Below are 20,829 nucleotides of genomic sequence, written 5' to 3' on the forward strand. Positions count from 1 at the left end.
TATTGTCACAAACACATCACTATTGTGTCCGAATCTTATATCTGACCCCTCACAGTCTGGCATAAATATTCTCCCTCTGGCTGCAGGTCGCCCCCACGAGTCAGCTATCCAAACATCTGTTAGGCAGAATCCTGTGCAGTGCCCTTAGGGACCACTACACAAAATTAAGACTACAGGTGGCAATACAAGTTTTACCTTTGGTACAAGCCTGTACTACTATGTTAAAGTGGTAGCAGTAGCGGAGCAACCAGGCTTATCTCTAGAGTATATGAGCAGTAGCAGAGATTACACAAAGGGACCACAATTACTGTGACTCAAGCAAACACTGACTCAAGGTTTCAGGTAAAAAATAGAAGTACATTTATTTTTTAAACTATTTGTTATAAACCCGACACTTCTATTAATTTAAAAACCACACATAAAATATACTACAACTAACCAATTCACTTTGTACGGTATACCTCAAGGTAAGTACCCTGTGTTTTAGCGGACCGGTGTTATGGAACAATAGACGTTACCGGGAATACACATGCAATCACTTTTTGTCAGTAGTGACAGTTCAGTCTTACTAAAGAAACGCGTATCCGTGGCAAGAACTGTTACTGGGGTAAAAACACACTTAGCACCTGAGATACCCAGGGAGAGTTGGGGGCAAAAATCATAGGCAATACTTTTGTCAAGGCAGACAGAATCAGAGAACACTCTTCGACAGAAATTCAAAAGTCAATAGGCCGAAGCCAGTGTCAAGTGGAACCGGGTTCCTGTTGTCGAGGATCACACAGTCAGATAGTTCACGATTCGGTGGAGCCAGGAGTACTTGGATATTGTCAAAAGAGGAAGCAAAAGTTATAAGAAGGAGGGAAGACAAGGGCAATCGTTGGAGACGAAGAAAAAGGGATTCACCCAAATTCCTCGAGCAGAACACAGTACCTTATTCAAGGAAGGGCTGGTGCCAGGGCAGTTGTTCCTGGTAGTTTCCTGCAGACCTTCGGTTCCTGGATGTTTGATCCGAAGGAGGACGTCTGGGGGGCCTACACCACACAGGGCTGAAGCCTGCAGCAGCGACGGTGAATAAAAGGTGTGCTCCTTAAAAACAGGAGAGGCTCTTCAGATGGCTATCCGGACCACTACAGCAGTGTGCTGCGATTTCGACCACGAAGAGGATCCTCTGGCTGTAGAAGATGAGCTGGTTATCCCCACCAAGCTCAAGGAAAGAAGACTCCGGACTGGATCTTCTCTGGTCGTCGAAGGCTAGATGGCTCAGGACTGTAGCAGGGCTTCACCGGGACGGGATAGTTGCAGCAGTCGACTTCTTCTCCGCTTATCTTCGGTTCCTTGTAGTTCCAGTGGCGACTCTCACTTCCAGACCAAGAGACCTGCCTTTTATGCGAAAATCCCCCATTCACACAACCCGGCTGTCAATCACGCAGCAGGGGGGCTATCAGGCCCGGACAACCACCTCAGCCAATCATGGCAAAGTGCGACTTGGGTTTCCTAGGATACCAGGTGCAGGGGGTGACTACACCCCTCCCTCACATTCAGCCCACCTAGACACCCAGGCGCCTAGAGGAGGGCTTCTGGGCAGAAGCCTGCCAAAGGTAGTGAACAAAGGAGGCAAACCTGGTTTGCCGCGCAAAGTAAAACACAAGAAGGACTTAACAAAAAGAAATGGCGAATAAACTCAACCGGAGCCAAAAAAAAAGCATTTGGTCAAGCGGGTTTTAAGTTCGAGGCTAATATAATAGCCTACAACAATACCACGTTTATATAGTATAATCGCGGTAGAAAAGTTAGGGTAGATACCACTGCCACCACCCAAGTCTAAATGTTAAAAGAGCGAAGCAATGCTCTAGGAGGTACAGATAACAAGGGCTAACAATTAAACCCTTTCCAGTACTCCATGTAAGATGGGGTGTACTGGATCTGTGGTTAAATGACTAAGTAAGGTTAATGGCAACTTTACCCTTTTCTGGGGGACAATAGACCGCCTCAGAAATGGAGTCGGTGGGAAGTCTAAAAGACAACCCTGTGTCACTGCACTGAAGGTGCTGTGTAACACACAAAATAAGGGGGCTACTGAAGTGGTGTACTCCAGAGTCCACAATCACAAAAACAGATGAAATACACATGGCAAAATGCAGGTAAGAGTGTAAAGAAAGGGGTACACTCTTACCAAGTGGAAAAATAAACTCCAGAGATCCAGCAAAGCTGCTGGGAACTCACTAGGTAAGGTAAATTAGCCATTGAATGAGAATTCTACCTAACAACATCCAAATATACTTCTGCCAGCAAGTATTTCTGTTCCTGACATTTAACCCTCAGCAGGCTCTGCCGTCTTTATTCCAAGCTCGTCTCTCCCAGGGTTTGAGAAGGTCTCATCGGGTGCTGAGATTTCTCCCTCAAGTTGGTCTGTCCGTCTGTCTTAGATATAGGCTCTAAGATTTCTCTGGCTCCCCTCTGCACTCCCCGTGTGCTGATAGGTTGCCTGATCTGTGACACTATCCAACAAACCCAGAGCTTCTATAGGTCTCCTAGGCCTTTTAAATGTATAATCTCATTTCCGTCAGGTTGTCCCTCTTCCTCTCATGCAGTTCTATGATTAGTTATTCCCTCTTTTCAATCTCCCTTTTACCAGTGTTGAGCCTGATCTATTAAGGGCTCCACGTTGTAGCTGCTTAATGGTCTCCTGCTAAATATTCAGACTAATGCGATGGTCTGCAGCGGCGACTGAAGGGTTAAAAGGGACACCACCATTATGAAGTAGATGCAAGTATTATTTCAGATACTCAACTCAACTAAGCCAGCGGTCATGAGAACGGGTGTTGCGCTCCCACTCCTGTTTGCCGCATTTTCACTGTTGTTTCTGGCCCAGGTGGGCCTCCATACTGGACCCGTGGAAGCCGCGACCCCTTCACTATATCCTTCCAGCAGGAGCCTGCCAGGGTGAATCACGTGGTCGAGGACGTGGGTGTTGGACTCCTGCCCCGGTTTGCCACATTTTATATTTTGTTCCACTGTTTTTTCTGGCCCAGGAGGGCCTCCATAACAGACCCGTCGAAACCACGCCCCCTTCACTATATCCTTCCAGCGAGAGCCTGCCACGGTGAAGCCTGTGGTCAAGGGCGTGGGAGATTTGCTCCTGCTGGGTGTTTGGCGACCGTGGTTGAGTAGCTGTGAGTAGGCACCCTGGTCTTGCAGCATAGTGAAGGAGTGGAGTGGAGAAAAGCCTCCAGCGGACAGTGTGCGAGATGAGTTGTGGCACAGGGGAGGTCCCTTTGATCTACTTGGCCCCTTGATCCACTTGAACTATTTGAGCTCGAACTTGAACCCTCAGAGGTGAAAGAAACCAAACGTTGGGCCTGGGGGTAGCTGTGGTAGGCACCCAGTTGCCTAGAACTTTGCCCTGTGGGCAACACTGACTCAATTCAATGGATGTGGCAGAGTCCTTGCCCACTTCCCCTTACCCTTCACTCCTCTTCTGTAAACAGCTTGCCTCCCTGTCCACCATGCAGCAGTGCGGCAAGCTCAAGTCCGAGCGCAAGATTATAGCTGTGAGAAGAAAAAGGGGGCCTGTTTTCTGAGTCATGGAAGGGACCGTGCTTTCGATTCTGACTCTGCTCCTGGGGAAATACTCAGCAGCACCTTCAACTCTATGGGGAAGGCTCTTTCCCTGATAAGAGATCTACCACTTTCCAGGGTTTAATCAAGATGCCCTGGGAGGGGCAACTGGAATAGGTTTTCACAACGGGAGAGAAAAACCCAACAGGTTGGGTGGCCGGCGGGCACAGAGTCTTAAAGCAAGCCCATCAGTACGCCTCTTGGGTACTAATCTGAAAGAAAGAACCAGAAAAGGAAGCCTGCCCATCACTGCTGTCAAAGTTAAATCCAAAGTATTTGCCAGTGGAAATGATCTCTTACTCCCAATTCCAATCCCAGTTGAAACTTTCCCAGACAGCGTTTCTCTTGCCGGTTCCATGTGTTAAAACCGCAACAAAAATTGCTGTTGACACAACAAATCGTGGCTGTGGTTTTGCCGCCGCGATCCATGTAAAGGATGCAGTGGACAACCCTGAGACCCATTATACCATTTAAGGGGAGAGGGGGACTCCTGCGCAACCCCCGCTCCCCTTAATGGTATAATACTGGGTCAAACCACAACATTTTTGCCGGTATTTTTTGTAAAGGTGACATTTTTGCCTCGATTTTATTACTGCATACTCTCTTGCCATCTTTTAAGCCCCTAGTGTGCCCATTCACCATTGCTCACCCGATCTGATAATCTTTGGGGTGGAGAAACATCCATTACTAGTGGCGGATGGTGTCACTCCAACCCACCCCCCCCTTGCTGGCTGCTCTCCCTGCAGTTCTCAGGGTGTGGGAGAGGGGGGTCCCCATATAAGTTTCCCCCTGTGAATAATTGCTTGGCCTCTGACCCCTTGTTTGTGTTTGATCCTACTAAATGTTCCCTGCCCATTTGCGCACCATATCCCTTGGATCCAATGGACAAGGAGAAAGATGATGCAACTGAAGACAAGCCCTCCCAGAGTTTTACCTGTAGTACCTGGAGTGAGAACATGCTATATCCACACGCTCAGGCGCCAGCTCCTTTCTTCTATTAACCCCATTTAGGGCCCCCAAAGCATCCAATCAAGGCAACCAATCCAATCTGACCTACCTGCCAAAGAGGACCACACCGTTCTGGTATGTAACTGTGAGCGGGTGCTCTCTGAATTGAAAAAAACAACTATTTTTCTTGATAGAGGCCCAGGGGGATCTGGGGGGAGTGTTTCCAAGGAGAGTCTTCCAGTGCTTCACTTGCTGCTATGGAGCCCCACAATCCACCTTTGGAATGCCCCACTAAAACAGTCAGTCACACTTAGCTTGTTGGCCCACGAAGAGAAGGTTGATAGCCAAAACTTCGATCACATGAGATCCCTCATGGCCACTGCCCCCTGTGAACTTAATCCTCAAGCCCATATGACGCAGCCCGAGCAACTATCACAGCACAATATGCCCAGCAAGGACCCCAAACCCTATATGAGGCATAGCGTTCGGAAGGCCCATGAGCCAGGCAGAACCCAAGGCCCCAGTGTGAAAGAACCCAGAGTACGCAGACACTGTCCTAGGGAGAGTATAATTAACCATTATGATCAAGGGGGGCTAGGAAGCACCTCAGTATTTCTCCACAGGGTACCCAAATTTCCTGCCAACAAGCGACAACCGGGGGGTGCTCTTTTAAACGAATGCCTTCACTGGCTTCGCACTGTTGGGGGTTGTGCTTTTGTATGCAGCGAGGCTTTGGGGTGCTGCCACAGAATGCCTAGCAAGGGTGATAATCCCTTTGACTTTGTATAACTTGTATTTCGGGACCAGAGAGTGACCAAAGGTGTACTGGGAAGATCTGCGAGTTATGGTCGGACTACTAATAGTGGGATTGCAATTGACCCGCACCCCTACCCAGGAATTGGATCCCCCCCCTGTAAGTTCCAGATCCCTCCATGCTTTATCTGGTGCAAATCTTACACCCTTGGCGCCAAGGCCTTCGGTGAGCTAAGTTGGATTGGGGCCTGCAGAGATCTGAACTGTGGCTTGTCTGCAAGCAAGGGACTGGTTCTACCTCTGAACTCTTGTGTTCTAGCGTGCCTTCAGCTATTTTCTTTTACTTTTTTTTTTTTTTTGCTTTCCTTTTCCCTTTCTTTTTTTCTGCTATGATGATAATAATAATAATAATTTCGCATTTATCTAGCGCTACGAACCCTCAGGTATCTGAGAGCTGCTTATTATTACCCACGGTGTGTGGTGCTCATTTATCGACCTCGGAAGGATGAAAGGCTGAGTTTGGCCCTGCCTGGATTCGAACCTGCGTTAGCAGGAAATACATTGATGTCAAAGCGAGCGCTCTACTCGCTGTGCCACTTGACCGGCTGATGATATATTGTGTAAATCTAAGTAATGTTTTATATTAGGATACACTTTGATGGCCTGAGAGCCGAATAAAGTTACTTTGAATTGATACTCAACTCTGCGGTGTGAGCAGGACTCTCACTAGTGGCCACGGGGAAACCAGTAACTGCTCCTGCATGTGGTAAAATTCCCCCCCCCCCTCCTAGGAACAAGCATAAGAAGATAAAATCCTCTGTCTTGTGAGCAAAGTCTTTGCAATCTGCTATGGCTTTACCACAGGCCCTCTGCTTGCCCGGTGAAAGCATCCATGCCCAAGATGGTGGTTTAGTTCCTTTGTGGGGCATGTTAGTAGAGGGTTTGGAGGGTGGAGGGATGAATGGGGACAAAACCAGGGGAATGCTGCTGTCTGAAATGGAGGAACATACTTGATAGTCCAGCTCAACCTCTCCATATGTTGCACAAACTGTGCAGCACCTACCCCTGAATGATGGGCCGGCAATTAACTTGTGTAGGATCTCTGAGATAATAAACCCACGCACACACCGCCTTCAAGTAGAGCTTCACATGCAGGAGAGCATCCCTGATCCCACAGTCTCTCTGAGTACCAAAGGACAGTTGTACAAGTAACTTTGTCACAAGGGCGAGTCGCACGACACCGACGACTGTTCGAAATGCCAGTCTCTGACTGACTGCCAAGGCCTTGCCTGAGTGGAAGGGGTAGCTCCAGGTACGTAGGGGCTCTAAGCCTAGTAAGTCCCGAAAGTCTAAATCGTCCAAGGGGGTTTCCACCGACGACTCGAGGGGCGACTCCGCGTCTGGGGATCTCGGTCCTGGAGTGGTTCCTACCATTCATCTTCCTTGTCCCGGCACTCTAGGAAGCGCCATCACTCGGAGGATGGTGCCTCAAGGAAAGTGGCATGCCTGGCGAAGTCCTCGACTCCGGAGGAATGGGGGCTGCCTTTAAGGAGCAAATGTTAGCAATATTTCAATCGCAGGGCACGGTTCTGGTCGCGCCTTCTAACGAAGCCGGCAAGGAACAGTCTTGTACTGCGACTCGCACGCCTTCGGGCTCGGGTCCGCAACGCGACTCGCACCGGGAACCTTCGAGGTCCCGTCCGGACAAAGCTCAGGACAGTCACAAGATACGTGCCTCCAGGTCTCAGTCCTTGTCTCCAGCGAGACTGCTAGAATCTGTTATGGGCTCGAAGCCGGCGCCGACCTAGTCGACTTGGACGTCGACGCTTTGCTGTCGGGTCAGCCCACGGCACCATCGGCACCAGTGTTGACGCCGAAGCCTTCGGCGCTCACGACACTGAGGTTGCCGACGCTCTCGACGTCGAAGCCTTCGGCGCCCTCGATGGCTTCGGGTATTTTTGCCTGCAATTTGCCATTGGAGTACCCGGATATCGTGCATCCTCCTAGGGAGGCTACTATGAAGTGGCAAGTATTGGACTCCAGGCCCTCTTCTGTCCCCAGGCCAGGGTTTAAACTCCCTCTGGACGACATTTATGAAGAGGAAGAAAGGTCTGATTTTGAGGACCCTGGTGAACTTGATGTGGCTCCAGTTTTTTCTGGTGACAGTCGATTGGAGGAGTTGAGGCAAAACCCTCCATGATACCAGTGGGCTGGACACTTCTCCGGAAGTGGAGCTTGGGGCACATGCTGAGTCTTCATACAGGAGGCTCATGGCTAGGGTCTCGGATTATCTGGGCTGGTCGAGTCCTCCTGAAGACTTTGTACAAGATGATCTAACTGACATCTTAGATCAAGGTCCATCTTCTGACCCGGTGTTACCGTTTCATCTCACCTTACAGAAAAGGGTGGCAGCTACTTGGCAGTCCCCGGAATCTCTTCCGGCTGTTAATAAATCTTTGACGAAGAAGTACCGCCCTTCCGTTAGCGACGCCAGCTATTTATCCACTCACCCCACTCCTGAGATTTTGGTGGTTCAGGCGGCTACGGCCACCTCGAGGCAGGCGGCGTACCCTACCATCCCTCCTGATAGGGATGACAAACGCTTCGACGGTTGGGCTCGAAAGGTATTCCCTGCTGGGAGCATGGCCTTGAAAATCGGCCAACACCACTTGTGCCTTGGCAAGGTTCTCACACACTCTGTGGAACTGTGTTTCTTTAGCGGCTGAGCATATTCTCGAGGCAGAAGAAAGGGATGGGTTCTATGCTCTTATGCAATACGCCGAGGATGCCAAGTGCGAATCCCTTCAGTCAGGTTTGGATATGGCCGACAGTGTTAGCCGATCCATGGCTACGAGCACCGTTATACACAGATTTGCGTGGTTGCGGAAGTCTGAGTTTGCTCCGGATGTGCAGGCCCGTCTTATGAACATGCCCTTTGATGGTGCACATTTGTTTGGCAGCAAGGCTGAAAAGAGCCTTTAGAGTTTGCAGACCTTGAAAGCTGCGGCTAAATCTTTAAGCGCAGCTGTGCGTCAACCTCCGCCTTTTCGTCCTAGGGGACAGCAGTGGAGGGGATACATTTTCGTTACTACTCCTCCTTTGGTAGAACGGAAGGGGCCGCCAGTCAAAGGGGCCAGCGAAAAAGTACCCATGGTGGTCAGGGAAATCGTCGTGCCAAAGCCGCTCAGGCAGCTGCCTCTTTGCCTTCAGGTACTGCCGCAGCCGCTTCCAAACAGTCATGAGGCCATGTCCCATGGTTCGCCGGTTGGGGGCAGACTGCCTTCCCTTCCTTCAGCGGCCTCACGACAATCCACCGGGGATATTTTCTTTGAAGCTTACCGATCCGCTCCTTGCACAGGAAATCTTAACCCTGCTGGAGAAAGGCGCTATAGAACTGGTGCCTGTAGCGGAGAGGAACAAGGGATGGTTTTCCCCTTATTTTTTGATCCCGAAGAAAGACTGGGGATTGAGACCCATCATGGACTTGCGTTGGTTGAACAAACTTGTCAGGAAGGACAAGTTCAAGATGGTTACTCTTTTTCAAGTTCTCCAGGCCCTTCAACTTCAGGATTGGTTGGTGTCTCTGGACCTACAGGATGCTTACTTTCATGTGCCGATTCATCCCAAGCACAGACATTACCTGAGGTTTGCGTCTGGCGACTCAAGCTTTCAGTTTCGGGTCCTGCCGTTCAGATTGACCTCTGCCCTGAGGGTCTTCACCAAGCTAATGGTGGTGGTGGTGGTGGCAGCGTACCTCAGGCGAGGGGGGGGGGGTTCACGTCTACACCTACCTGGACGACTGGCTGATCCGGGTGCGCTCTACCGAGCAAGCGTTGGAGCACCTCGGTCTCACCTGTCGCACCCTCCACAGGCTGGGCTTCTCCCTGAATTTCAAGAAGTTGTATCTGACACCTTCCCAACAGCTCCAGTACATCAGAGCTGTGTTAGACACGTCCTTGGGTAAGTGCTCGCCCCCCAAGGTGAGGGCTCATCACATTGTGCAGATGGTGAACAAGTTTCAACATGCCCAGAGTCTCCCGGCTTTCGAATTTCTAAGGTTGCTCGGCCTCATGGCATCCTGCATTTTTCTGGTGCCAGAGGCCAGGCTGCGGATGAGATCCCTGCAATGGGTCCTCAATATGCAGTGGTCGCAGTTCTCAGGCAAGATGTCGGATCCCGTTCAGATTCCGCTCTCGGTATCTCAGGATCTTCTGTGGTGGGCCAACGAAGGGAACCTGATGAGGGGGGAACCGTTTTGGCAACCGTGCCAGAGGTGACTGTAGTGACGGATGCTTCCCTCACAGGATGGGGCGCTCATGCCAATGACTTGACAGCCAGCGGTCATTGGTCTCTGTCGGAGTCCAAACTCCACATCAATCTGTTAGAGCTGAGGGCCATCAGGCTAGCCCTGATGGCTTTTCTGCCGTCTGTACGCGGGAAGAGTTTCCTGATCATGACGGACAACACAGTGGCCATGCATTACCTCAACAAAAAAGGGGGGGTAGGGTCACTCCCGCTGTGCAGAGAGGCAATGCCGCTCTGCTTCTGCACCATCCAGCAGGAATTTTCGATCTCTGCAGTTCATCTGGCCGGAGACTAAAATGCAGCGTTGGACGCTGTTAGGGAGAATTCTCATTTATGGCTAATTTCCCTTACCTAGTGAGTCTCTCAGCAGCTTTGCTGGATTTCTGGGGTTTATTTTTTCCACCTGGTAAGAGTGTGAGCCTTTTTTCCCACTCTTACATGTGTTTTGCCCTGTGTATTTCTACTGTTTGTGTGATCTTGATCTCTGGGGCTACACCACTGCATGAGCCCCATTTTTTGTGTGTGGTACACAGCACCTTCAGTGCAGTGACACAGGGTTGTCTTTGAGACTTCCCACTGACTCCATTTTTCTGGGGCTGACTACTGTCCCCCAGAAATATGTAATGTTGCCATTAACTTTATATAGTCACTTTAAACTACAGACCCAGTACACCCCATCTTACATAGAGTATTGGAAAGGGTTAGTTACTACCCCTTTTTGTCTGTGCCTCTCTGAGCTTTGTTTTGCTCTCTTAACATTTAGACTTGGCTGGTGGCAGTGGTATCTACCCTAACTTTTCTACCGCGATTATACTACATAAACGTGGTACTGTTTTAGGCTATTGTATTAGCCTCGAACTTAAACCCGCTTGACCAAATACTTTTTATTTTGGCTCTGGTTGGGTTTTATCGCCATTTCTTTTTGTTAATATCCTTCTTGTGTTTTACTTTGCGCGGCAAACCAGGTTTGCCTCCTTTGTTCGCCGACCTTTGGCGGGCTTCTATCCAGAAGCCCTCCTTTGGCTTCTGGGTGTCTAGGTGGGCTGAATGTGAGGGAGGTGTTTAGTCACCCCCTGCACAGGGTCTCCTTGGACACCCAAGTCGCACTTTGTGTCTATTGGCTGAGGTGGTTGTTCGGGCCGGACAACCCCCTGCTGAGTGATTGACAGCCAGGCTGTGTGAATGGGGGATTTTGGTATAAAAAGCAGGACTCTTGGGCTAGAAGTCAGAGTCACCACTGGAACTGCAATGAATGGAAGAGAAGCGGAGAAGAAGACGGCTGCTGCAACTTCCGAGTCCCGGTGAAGCCCTGCTGCAGCCCTGAGCTATCTACCCTTCAACAACAAGAGAAGATCCAGTCCGCAGTCTTCTACCCTTGAGCCTGGTGGGATCAACCAGCTCACCTTAGACAGCCAGAGGATCCTCCTCTTGGTCGAAATCGCTGCACACTGCTGTAGTGGTCCGGATAGCCATCTGAAGAGCCTCACCTAATCTTAGAAGATGCATTTGGCAGACATGCGAATATTGGTGTTTTAGCGGGAGGAGACTTTAACTCTTCTTGTTTATATAAAGGACAAAAAGCTTGAAAAAAAACTGTCAGCTTCTGCCCCAACCGTTAGGAATGGGAAAAAATGGGTTACATTTTTTCTGAACTGGGACATGCAGGTGCTTGAAGTTGATGATCAAATATCTCCGTATACTTGGTCTCGAGGCGGGTTATTTTCTCACATTGATCATTTTTTTCTGTCTATGACATTATATAAACTGTGTGACCCGATCACAATTGAAAATTTGGGTTTTGGAGACCATTGTGCAATTTCCATTAAACTTGAATTTGGGGAATGGGGTTATGCTATCTGTCCCGCCCTCACTCTTGTGGATACGGACAGACCAGGTCTGTCAGTTAGATGGTCTCAATCAATGTGCAATCAGCTTACCTGGCGGATGAAAAATTATCCGATAATTATGGACAATCTGTCCTGTGAAAACATGGACGCACCCTCTATGGATGCACTTCTAACTAAGCAAACTAACTCTCATCTACTGGCTTTAGCCAAGCAGACGGTTTTTGCTAGTTCTAACCAAATACATAAGCACAAATTTAATATCGAGATATTCAATCTAAAGAAAATAAAAAATGCAAAGCTGAGACATCTTGCCAAAACGGTTACTGACAGGGACTCTTATTGGGTCGCAAAAAGCAGAATTTTGCAGACGTACAAAAACTCAATGAAGAGTCTAAAATTATCTGGCGCAAGCTTAGCTCTGGCCTGATGAAATCCAAAAAATCATCCGCTCTGTTTCTCTGGCAATAGCGTTGTTGGATGCCTTTTGTAACCTCTCTGTCAGTCACAGGGTGAGTATTCTCCTGTATATGGGGCCTCCCCAGTAGGCCACTGTTTCAGTTTTGCCCTTGGGGTCTGACAAATTGAGGGAATTTGTCACTTCTCCCCTAGGGGACCTCCCTAGTGTGAGGCTAGGGAGGAGAACTTGCTCTGCAACACCCTCCCTATGGGTCGAGACAAGTGGGACCTCACCGGGAGAGACTCCCCTTTTGGGGACAAGGACTTCCGTTCCTGCCTGTGAGGAACTCCCTGATGGGCTCCAAGTGATGGCTTATATGGACTTATACAATATACCAAAATGTTATCGAAATCATGAAGATAATGTGAAGTTATATTATGAACGAAAAGAAATCGAAGATCTCCCTTTAAATTCAAGTCTCCAATGAACTGCAACGGGGAGGCTAAAAAGGGATGTTAGACTGACAAGTGAGAGAGGAGGCCAAGAGCAGATAGAGGGCCGAGAGAGAAGGAATATCTAAGAGAAGCAGGGGAAGCTCCCTGTGCGTAACAGAGCTGAAGGAGGTGGGGCTCTGGCAGAACGCAGAGCAGACATGCAACATAACCGCTCCAGCGCTGAACCAGAAACGCTGAGCCACTGGCATACCAGAGTGGAAGAAAGCCAAGCAAGGCAGAGGAGAAAGAGCGGTGGTGGCGTGACCATGGAGTCAGAGTGGTACGCAGTCTGCCCGTAGAACAGTGCCAAGACCATCCAGGGGAGTAAGCAGCTCCCAGTCCGAGCCACAATCCCTGTGACATCCCAAAGACAAGAACAGCACATCAAGGAAGAAGTCACAGTGGAAAGCAAGCTGCCGAGCGGCAATGAGAAGGAAAGAGAATCCAAGGGCATGCAGGTACCCCTGACGTTGACCCTGAACTCTGATGGTCAGACGGGGAATGGGAATACCGGCAAGCCAGGCAGGACTCATTATAAGTTATGCGAAACTCATCCCAGTATTAATGGGAAAACTATTGTAAATAATCCAGTGAAACAGAACTGTTTGAATTAGATCAAGAGAAATAAGAAAACCATAGAGTAGGAAAGAAATTACTTTGATGGCTTATCACTGGGGACAATTGGAGGCTCACCCATATCTCGAAAGATGAGAAAGAGAGCCCAGAAAAGACAGACATTTGGGGAGAACAAACCTGTGAAGCCAGGAAGGCCAAAGTCATACATGAAACGCACCCTGGGAATGGGGTACTTGTAATTGGAACTTGAGCTTCCATAAAAGGGCGGAGAAGAGTGCAACAAAGTTTCTCCAGCATGGGGTCTGGCATGGATTTGCATGCTCATGAATATTCCCCGTAGTCAGGCTGGGAATCCTCAATAAAAGAAAGAACAGTTTCACTTTCACTTAAAAACTGTATTCCTCCTCTAAACCAACTGTTTTTTCTTTTACCGAGGATTCCCAGCCTGAAGGGCAATATTCATGAGCATGTTAATCCATGCCAGACCCATGCTGGAGAATAATAGTTCCAGGTAACTTAAACCTTCAGGAACTCTACAATAGGGAGAAAATGAACCTAAACAGACATAAGCTGACAAGGAAGAATAAGGGACCAGGAAACTACAAGTCACCAAAAAGAACTGCAAAACTTGATACAGTGGATGACAAGAGACTACTTGCATATGATCTACTCAAAGGAGTAAGAGAAGTGAGAAGAAACTTGTAACAAAATAAAAGCACCCGGAGAAGGGAGTCAATATTCTGGCCTTAGTTATAATAGTGGTAGGGTCAGATAGCTTAGATTTGGACAGTGGGTGAATTGTTTTTGGACATTCATCCTTACTGATGAGCACCTTAGTTAGTAGGATAGGCAGGGAACACCCCATATTTCTAGTAAGAGATAGGCCTTATTTTACTTAAAATGCACAGTAAGAACCTGCCTGTCCTTCTGATCCTCCACAGGTCTCACAGGCAATATTGTCGGATTTTGAGGATTTTTGAGAGTAGGTTCCAGAGTATCTCTGAGGTGAGATAGGTTGGGAAGCCTTCAGGGTGCTGGGTTGGGGTCTTGTCTCGCCTCAATGTCTCAGGGTCCTGAAACTATTACCCAAGCCAATCTTACTTCCCTCCTCACTGAACCGACTCTCACATGTGCCTTACCGCTAGCCCTCGAGCAGAATGTCTTGTAACCTTCTCGACTCTCTGCCACACGTTTGTTCTGCCTCAGACTTACCCAAGACAATGGATAGGCTTGTGTTGTCATGTTTTCTGGCTGTTACTTTTCACTGTTCCATGGGACCTTTCACCATGCTTCTCTCCCTTCCAGTGTTCTCTTCTCCAACTTTCATTTCTTCGTCCTTTCAATGTGTCTGCTTTCCTCGCTCCAGATGGTTTACATCTCTCGGTCTCTCTGCCTGGTCCAACATCTTTTTCTCCTGCTCCTTTTCCAGGGTATTCACCTCCAACTTTCTGCTCTCTCTTCATCCCTCATGTTCAGCTCCTTTACCTTCTCCTGCTCGCTCTCCTTCTCTGGCTCCTTCAACTCCCCCGCTGCATCTCCACCACTTCCTGTACCATCAGCTCCTCTGCACCTCTATCAGCACCTTCAACTTCTTTTGAGCATCCACTTCCCTCTGCAACTTTGGTCCATCACTCGCTGTTCTGCTATTCCAAACACCCAAAACCTCTAGTTCACTGCACAGGCTTTTATAGGTTGTTTTCCCTCCCCTTCTGCCAAGCTTCTTCCTACGAGTTAAATCTGGGTGTGATCATCACTCTTTGTCTGGCATTGGCTGGGCTGTAAGGTTTTGGGGCTGTCCGGTTTGCTTAATAACTCCCTTGTTTTAGGCTTTTCTGCATTGGGCAAGGTTTAAAAAGGCCAGTCTGCTATCTTGGAATCTTAGTTTCACACATATAGTCAGGGATGTACTTAAAGAGTTCACAGAGTGAAGCCAGTAGTGTCAGTAAGTCTTCATGTCTTTCAGTTGGGGTTGCTGTGCCTACTGGGGAAATTAAAATCAGTGGACTCTATCTCGCCCTCCACGTATGTGTTCCGCACAGGCCAGCATTAACTAAAACTGAGACTCTTGTCCCTGCATCTTGGTTTGGAATACTTAAAGGGCTATTAGCAATAGTTACATTAATGGGGCAGTCCTCTTCCCCAGGCCTCCAGTGCTGCGGAGAGGGGATTATCCCCACAGCACCTCCAGGTTGCACATCTTGTAGCAGGTAAAGAGACCCGGCCTACTGAACCACCTCCACACAACCCTAACGGCAGAGCCAGGGGGCATTGTCTCACACCCTAGAATCGAATGTGTCCAAAGTTAAAGCTGGTTGGCTAAAGGCACCTGTTAGGACCCTTTTCCCCTCCCCTCAACCGTGTCTGTTACTTCTAGTGGGACTAAAGCTTGCAGCTGATCGATTGAGTACAATACAGCCTACGACTCCATTTTTACAGTTGGAACCTTGTGGCAAGAATGTTTTGCCATTTCCCAACTAGTTTCACCTGTCTTTTCCCCCAGATGACTCCAGTTACCGGATCGTAACTGCCTGGGGCTCCTAGGACTCCACTGGAAGTTCCTTTGACAAGGAACATTCCCCGACTTTGCAGGAAATTGTTAGTCACAAATTAAAGTCAAAATGAAGTAAAACGTTAGGAAAAAGAGACTTCTACTGGTGGGTAGCATTGGGAAGTATCTATTATGGTGGAACAATGATCCAGTGACAGGAGCAAACAAACTGATGCATCTATCTTATGTACCAACATTCCTGTTGCGCAATTTTGAGTATGTTGGTATTCCAGAGTGTTGTAACAACAGACCTGTTGGTCTTTTGGGTTTCAGGTGCTCTCTTATCTGTGTGTTCTTGCCTCAGTGTCTTCGTTTCCACACACGTTACACACAGTGCATGTTCTCAGATGTCAGGCAATCTGTAGAGCAGGTGACCCAGTCCCAAGTCAAGATAACAAACCACAGCTCTGGGTCCTGGCTTGTTTTTTAACGTGCATACACTAGCAGTGCTTCACCGCCAGTAATTTTGAAGAATGTTGAGCTAGGTGTGTTGTATATTTGTAAGAGCTTCTGCACAGTCCAGATTGCTGCAGTCTCTTTGTGCTACAAGAATTCATCCCATCATTGAACCAATTATTGGTGCAGACTCTTTGTTTATGGAAAATGTTGGAGGTTGCCGGGTAAAGTCAAGCTCCAGTCAAAGGGTTGAATCCATTCCATTATTTTGGTGGACTGCCAGTCACTAGTCTAATCTACCCAGCTTCTGTGCTGACCAACTAATCAGCCTCAGTCAGGGGATGCCCATATAAGGCAACATCCATGTCCTGCAATGGCATCCTTGTCTCCCCAAAAACCAGCAGACATGGGGAGATACCCCCACTTAATTTCATTATTGGTCTTAATTTAATATATTGGTGATTTATACAGCACTTTATGCTGGACTCGACCAGCTTCCAAGCACTCAACCGGGGCTTGAACTCATGTAGCATGAGTCCTGTACCCAAGTTAAGCGATTTGCCCCTCAGTTACCCTCCCGGTACAGTCTCCCACATGTGGGTAACAAGGTCTGGCCATAGTACACCATACTGGGTTTTAACAGGGACTCTATAACTCCACACCTGGAGTAAAACCTTTACCCCAATTACAATTGAGGATTCTGCCACCAACCAGTAGAGCATTCCCAGCCAATTGTGTGATAGTACTGTGAGAAACCTGTAGGTGTCTCACTCGCTAGTCCCCGGGGATCTGTTATCCAGGTGGCCAGGACACAGCCATCGATATTGGATCCAGTTCCTGGGGGTGCACCAGTGAGGGAGGATCACCTGGATGAGGGGTCCTCAGGGAGTATAAGTGGCATACCGAAAGGTGAGACACAGTATCCCCTTCCTTGTGACACCTTCTCCCCATCCTGCCAAGTAGGATATTTAGAAACTCTACCCATGCCCTTCTTTTCCAACACAAACACTTTCTCACACTGCATGCGACAACAGACTAAGACCCGAGCCATTTACCGGACATGTCCCAACACAAGGGTCAGGCATAGTTGGGCAATTGACGACAACTACGCACACCCGACCACCCCTTCCGATCAGGATAAAAGGTGGAGCACGAGCGCACACTCTGAGCAAGGCTGAATGCACGAGGAAGCAGCTATTCCAGGACGTCAGTTCAAACGGAGGAGAAAGACGGCGAAGCCTGAAAGGACGTCATGGAGGGAATTACCCTTGCCCTTTTTCAACCCAGTCCCGTGAAGCCTCTGATAAGGAAAACATAAGACTGGGAATCACAGCTGTTGAATGGTGTGACGGATGTCAGCGGTACGTGAAACCCCCTTGCACTGATAGCCAGGGCGTGGAGACGTGGTTGCCATAGTGGTACCATCCTGGATTCCAGCAGCAAGAGAAACACCAACAAGTTCAGCACAGCCGGTGAGTCGGAAGAACCTGATAGGGGACCAGACTGTGTTAGACTCAAGGTGTCAGTGGCAACATTAAGAAGATTAATAGACATAACAAACTTGGTACCAGAGATAGATTGATCTGGCGCCACGTGGGTGCTCATTTGAAGGTCTCTAGCTGGTACCCCTCTCCTGAAAAAAGAGAAGGTGGAACTAAAAAGTATTAACACTACTAATACCAAGAGGCCATAGGGAAGGCCAGCATGAGGTGTCAAGGTGGTCAAACAAGGGTCAAGCCAAACCCCTTGTACAATCGAAAGTCCTTGACACGGTGCAGAAGATTTTGACAATTGTGAAACTGTAAACCCGACTGAGGGAGTTGTGAAACAGGCGTTGGTGCCGGGCTGAAGGGGAACACTGTGCGAACTATAATTTTGTGAAGGCGCACTTGCCATAGGCCTAACAGAGTGACCCGGCGAGATGAAGTCGCCCTTCGGAAGTCTCGGTTTAAAATTGGCAAGTGCTCTGACCAGGCTGAGCCTGACAGAGGGAGGCTGACGATTGAGAGAAGGATCAGAGCCCAGCTGAGGGGGATCCAAGGGTGAAGGGTAATCACCCAACGTGAAGATTACCAGAAGGAAGTTGTTTTTGCACATCAGGCCCTCTGAAGCAAGAGACTTTGTATGAAAAGAGACTTGGGCACAGAAGGCCCCGATATGGAGAAAAGGAACTCTAAGCTCGTGCCAGAGAAGCCCCGGATTGTACTCTGCTCAAGAGTCCTGCCTTGTCCCGTGCTCAAAACATGGGGGAGGGAGAACCCGGCCATAACATCTTGACTTATCATTTTGTAAACACTCCTTTCTTTTCTTGTGAACATTATCCCACACTATTTTGTAACATAACAGTAAGGATCGACTATTTTTTAAAATTGTTTTAAATTTTTTTTAGTATAGGGCCTTTTACTAGACTCCACTAGGACTGTATTATTATTCTTTGATGGTCATATCTTGCTCCCATCTTAGATTTAGATTAGGCATTTATCTCACACCTTTTACAGTTTAATAAACACCCTTGAACTGTGATCACTTGTGTCTGTCTTACTTTGATCCCATACCTTCCATACAGTACCTACAGGACAGAACATGCCACCCTGACCCTTAAGTCTCTCAGACACACATGATTCCCATTTGTGCCCCTGGTGAGACCTCAGATCAGGACTCGTCAGTGTTAAATTGAATAACCATTCAGAAACAACGCAACAATCAGGTTAGGACTTTTTCTAAACAAAAGCATGCATACTTGTGTAATGTTTGTATTACTTTGAAACATGTAGGTCTGTGACATTTGTGGGGTCAAACTGGTGAGGGGTTTTACTTTTCACACATGTCCTCTTCTATATACAAAAGTGATCAGTAGCCATCAATTCTCTTTTGTTTTCTCTAGGTACAGTAGCAGATCTGCATACTGTCGTTCCACAGCAGTGATGTCAATGGTTGGTTATATTCTAGGACTTGGTGACAGACATGGAGAAAATATTCTCTTCGACTCCTTTTCTGGGGAATGTGTTCATGTGGATTTCAACTGTCTCTTCAATAAGGTGTGTCTTTGAAAATTCATATTTTGTTCAATGAGTTTAATCTCCCTTAATCTGCTTTTATTTTGAATTCTATTATTAGAAATGGACCGGTTTCTTCAATAGCATAACACAAACCAGCAGTACTTTCATCCCTTGAGAAGGAGCGCAGAACATTGAGCGTTTGCACACTAATATTTACTAAAGATTGTGCACTTTTTTTGTGGAACTCATGTCAACTTTGTCTCAAATGGTTCTAAGATGTCTCTAAAACTGATTTGCTCCACTTTGGGGATCCCTAGTTAGCCAAGCTGCCACAACCCCCACAAGCATGCACTCGCTGTGCGTCCAAATAGCCTAGAACAAGGCATCCACATTTAGAACCTCTTTCTGACTTCATTTGTAACCAAAATGAATCTGCAGTTCTAAAAAGGGTGGAAGGAGATGGGCAGCTTTACATACAGACCACTACTTCTTTTCCTTCTCATCCACAAAGTGGAGGTTCAGTTGGGTAAGGGTCAGAAGGGAGGGATTTTCTTTATCCCTGTTGTCCTAGTGCTCTCATTTCTAGCTGAAAGTGGGAGGGTTGTAATGATTTATCAGCTCGTATCACTTACCTTCGCCTCCCCAAGCCACAAAAGTAAATAAAGCGACATGGAGCCCAAAAAGGCTGATGTTTGGGATTACTTCTGCCTTCCCGTCTTCTACAGACCAAACCTCCTTAGTCTCCCATTTGTTGCTGTAGAGGAAAGAACTACAAGGAGGAGAATTAAGAGACACAAAGAGGAAAAAAGATCATGGTGGTTAGAAACCTGGGAGAAAAGTCAGATATAAATCAGACACAAGCATGAGGTCAAAGGTGATAGTAAGACATGGGTGTGTATGTGTGTGAGCGGGAGATTATAAACAAAAAGCTGAGAGGGAGCACCAATCTGAGAGAAAGGGAGACCTAAGAAACACATAAGGTAGTTGCGATAGAAAGAAAGAGTATGTACAAATAGAAATAGGCAAGCAGAAAAGAGATCAAGGGTTGCGGGTGACACAAGAGACCTCAAAGACAGAGACTATAGAAAGGCAGTGAAAAACATAAGTAATGAGAAAAGAGCACACTGGGGGACACACTTTAAAGCATGGTCAGATTGGAGGTAAAGGGCATCAAAAACAAGGTGGTGCATTCCCTCTGCTCACAGGCATACATGCCAAATCAATTAAGTTCTCGTTCAGGGGGCGTGGCTATATGGTCACAGGCTAGGACGAGATACCTACGAGCTCCTGCTGATCCGACGTTGATCTGCTCAAAAAAACATACTTTGTGCCTGCAAAGTGCTGCCTGTTTGAAGCTGCAAATACATGAATATGGGAAGCATGCGGAGGTGGAAGAGCTAGCGAGAATTGTACACGGAGCGCCACGTAGTGAACTAATTAAGTTAGCGAGCTCTAGACGGCGAGCGAAACAAAATGGCGCTCAGGTGAGAAAAAAGGGATGAGTCCCTGGACAGTCGCATCGAAACATCACGGAGCTGCACCGTTCGTCAACAAAGGCGGCTCTAAAATATTGAACTGAGGCTTGGAAACAAATGAGCAGCTGTGGCAGCGCTTCCAGCTGATGACTCTCAGAAGACCGGCAGAGACGCGCACACATCGGACCAAATGCAACAAAGTATCGCTGCTGGAGCCGACTGTGAGCGGTGAGGTAGCGCGGTGTGGAAACTGATCAATTATAGATAACAAAAGACTGTCGGAGATCGAGAGCGCTTACATGCGAAGCACCGGAGCAAGAGGAAGCAAAATGCATAGCCCGAGGGGGATGAGGCACGCAATGCTGATATAGCTAGGCGGTGGACCACCATATGTGTAGACGGATAAACGGAGGAGTAAAGAACACGCTCCGCACATTGGCAAGCACAATATGGAATGGTGAGTGACGTCGGGT

The 20,829-nt window shown here is 48.0% G+C and overlaps 1 protein-coding gene across 3 annotated transcripts in view; it reads left to right on the top strand.

The window, feature by feature from the left end:
• The window catches only part of ATR (ATR serine/threonine kinase), a 1,676,349-nt gene that overhangs the window by 1,528,254 nt on the left and 127,266 nt on the right, over positions 1-20,829 (top strand). For all 3 annotated transcript variants that reach the window (XM_069618270.1, XM_069618272.1, XM_069618271.1), the window contains one exon: positions 18,767-18,920. In XM_069618270.1, the coding sequence (XP_069474371.1) occupies positions 18,767-18,920 (154 nt within the window). The remainder of the gene's footprint in view (positions 1-18,766; positions 18,921-20,829) is intronic.

This window comes from Ambystoma mexicanum, chromosome 10 (genome assembly GCF_040938575.1).
Source record: "Ambystoma mexicanum isolate Mex_15411 chromosome 10, UKY_AmexF1_1, whole genome shotgun sequence".
NCBI classification, from domain to species: domain Eukaryota; kingdom Metazoa; phylum Chordata; class Amphibia; order Caudata; family Ambystomatidae; genus Ambystoma; species Ambystoma mexicanum.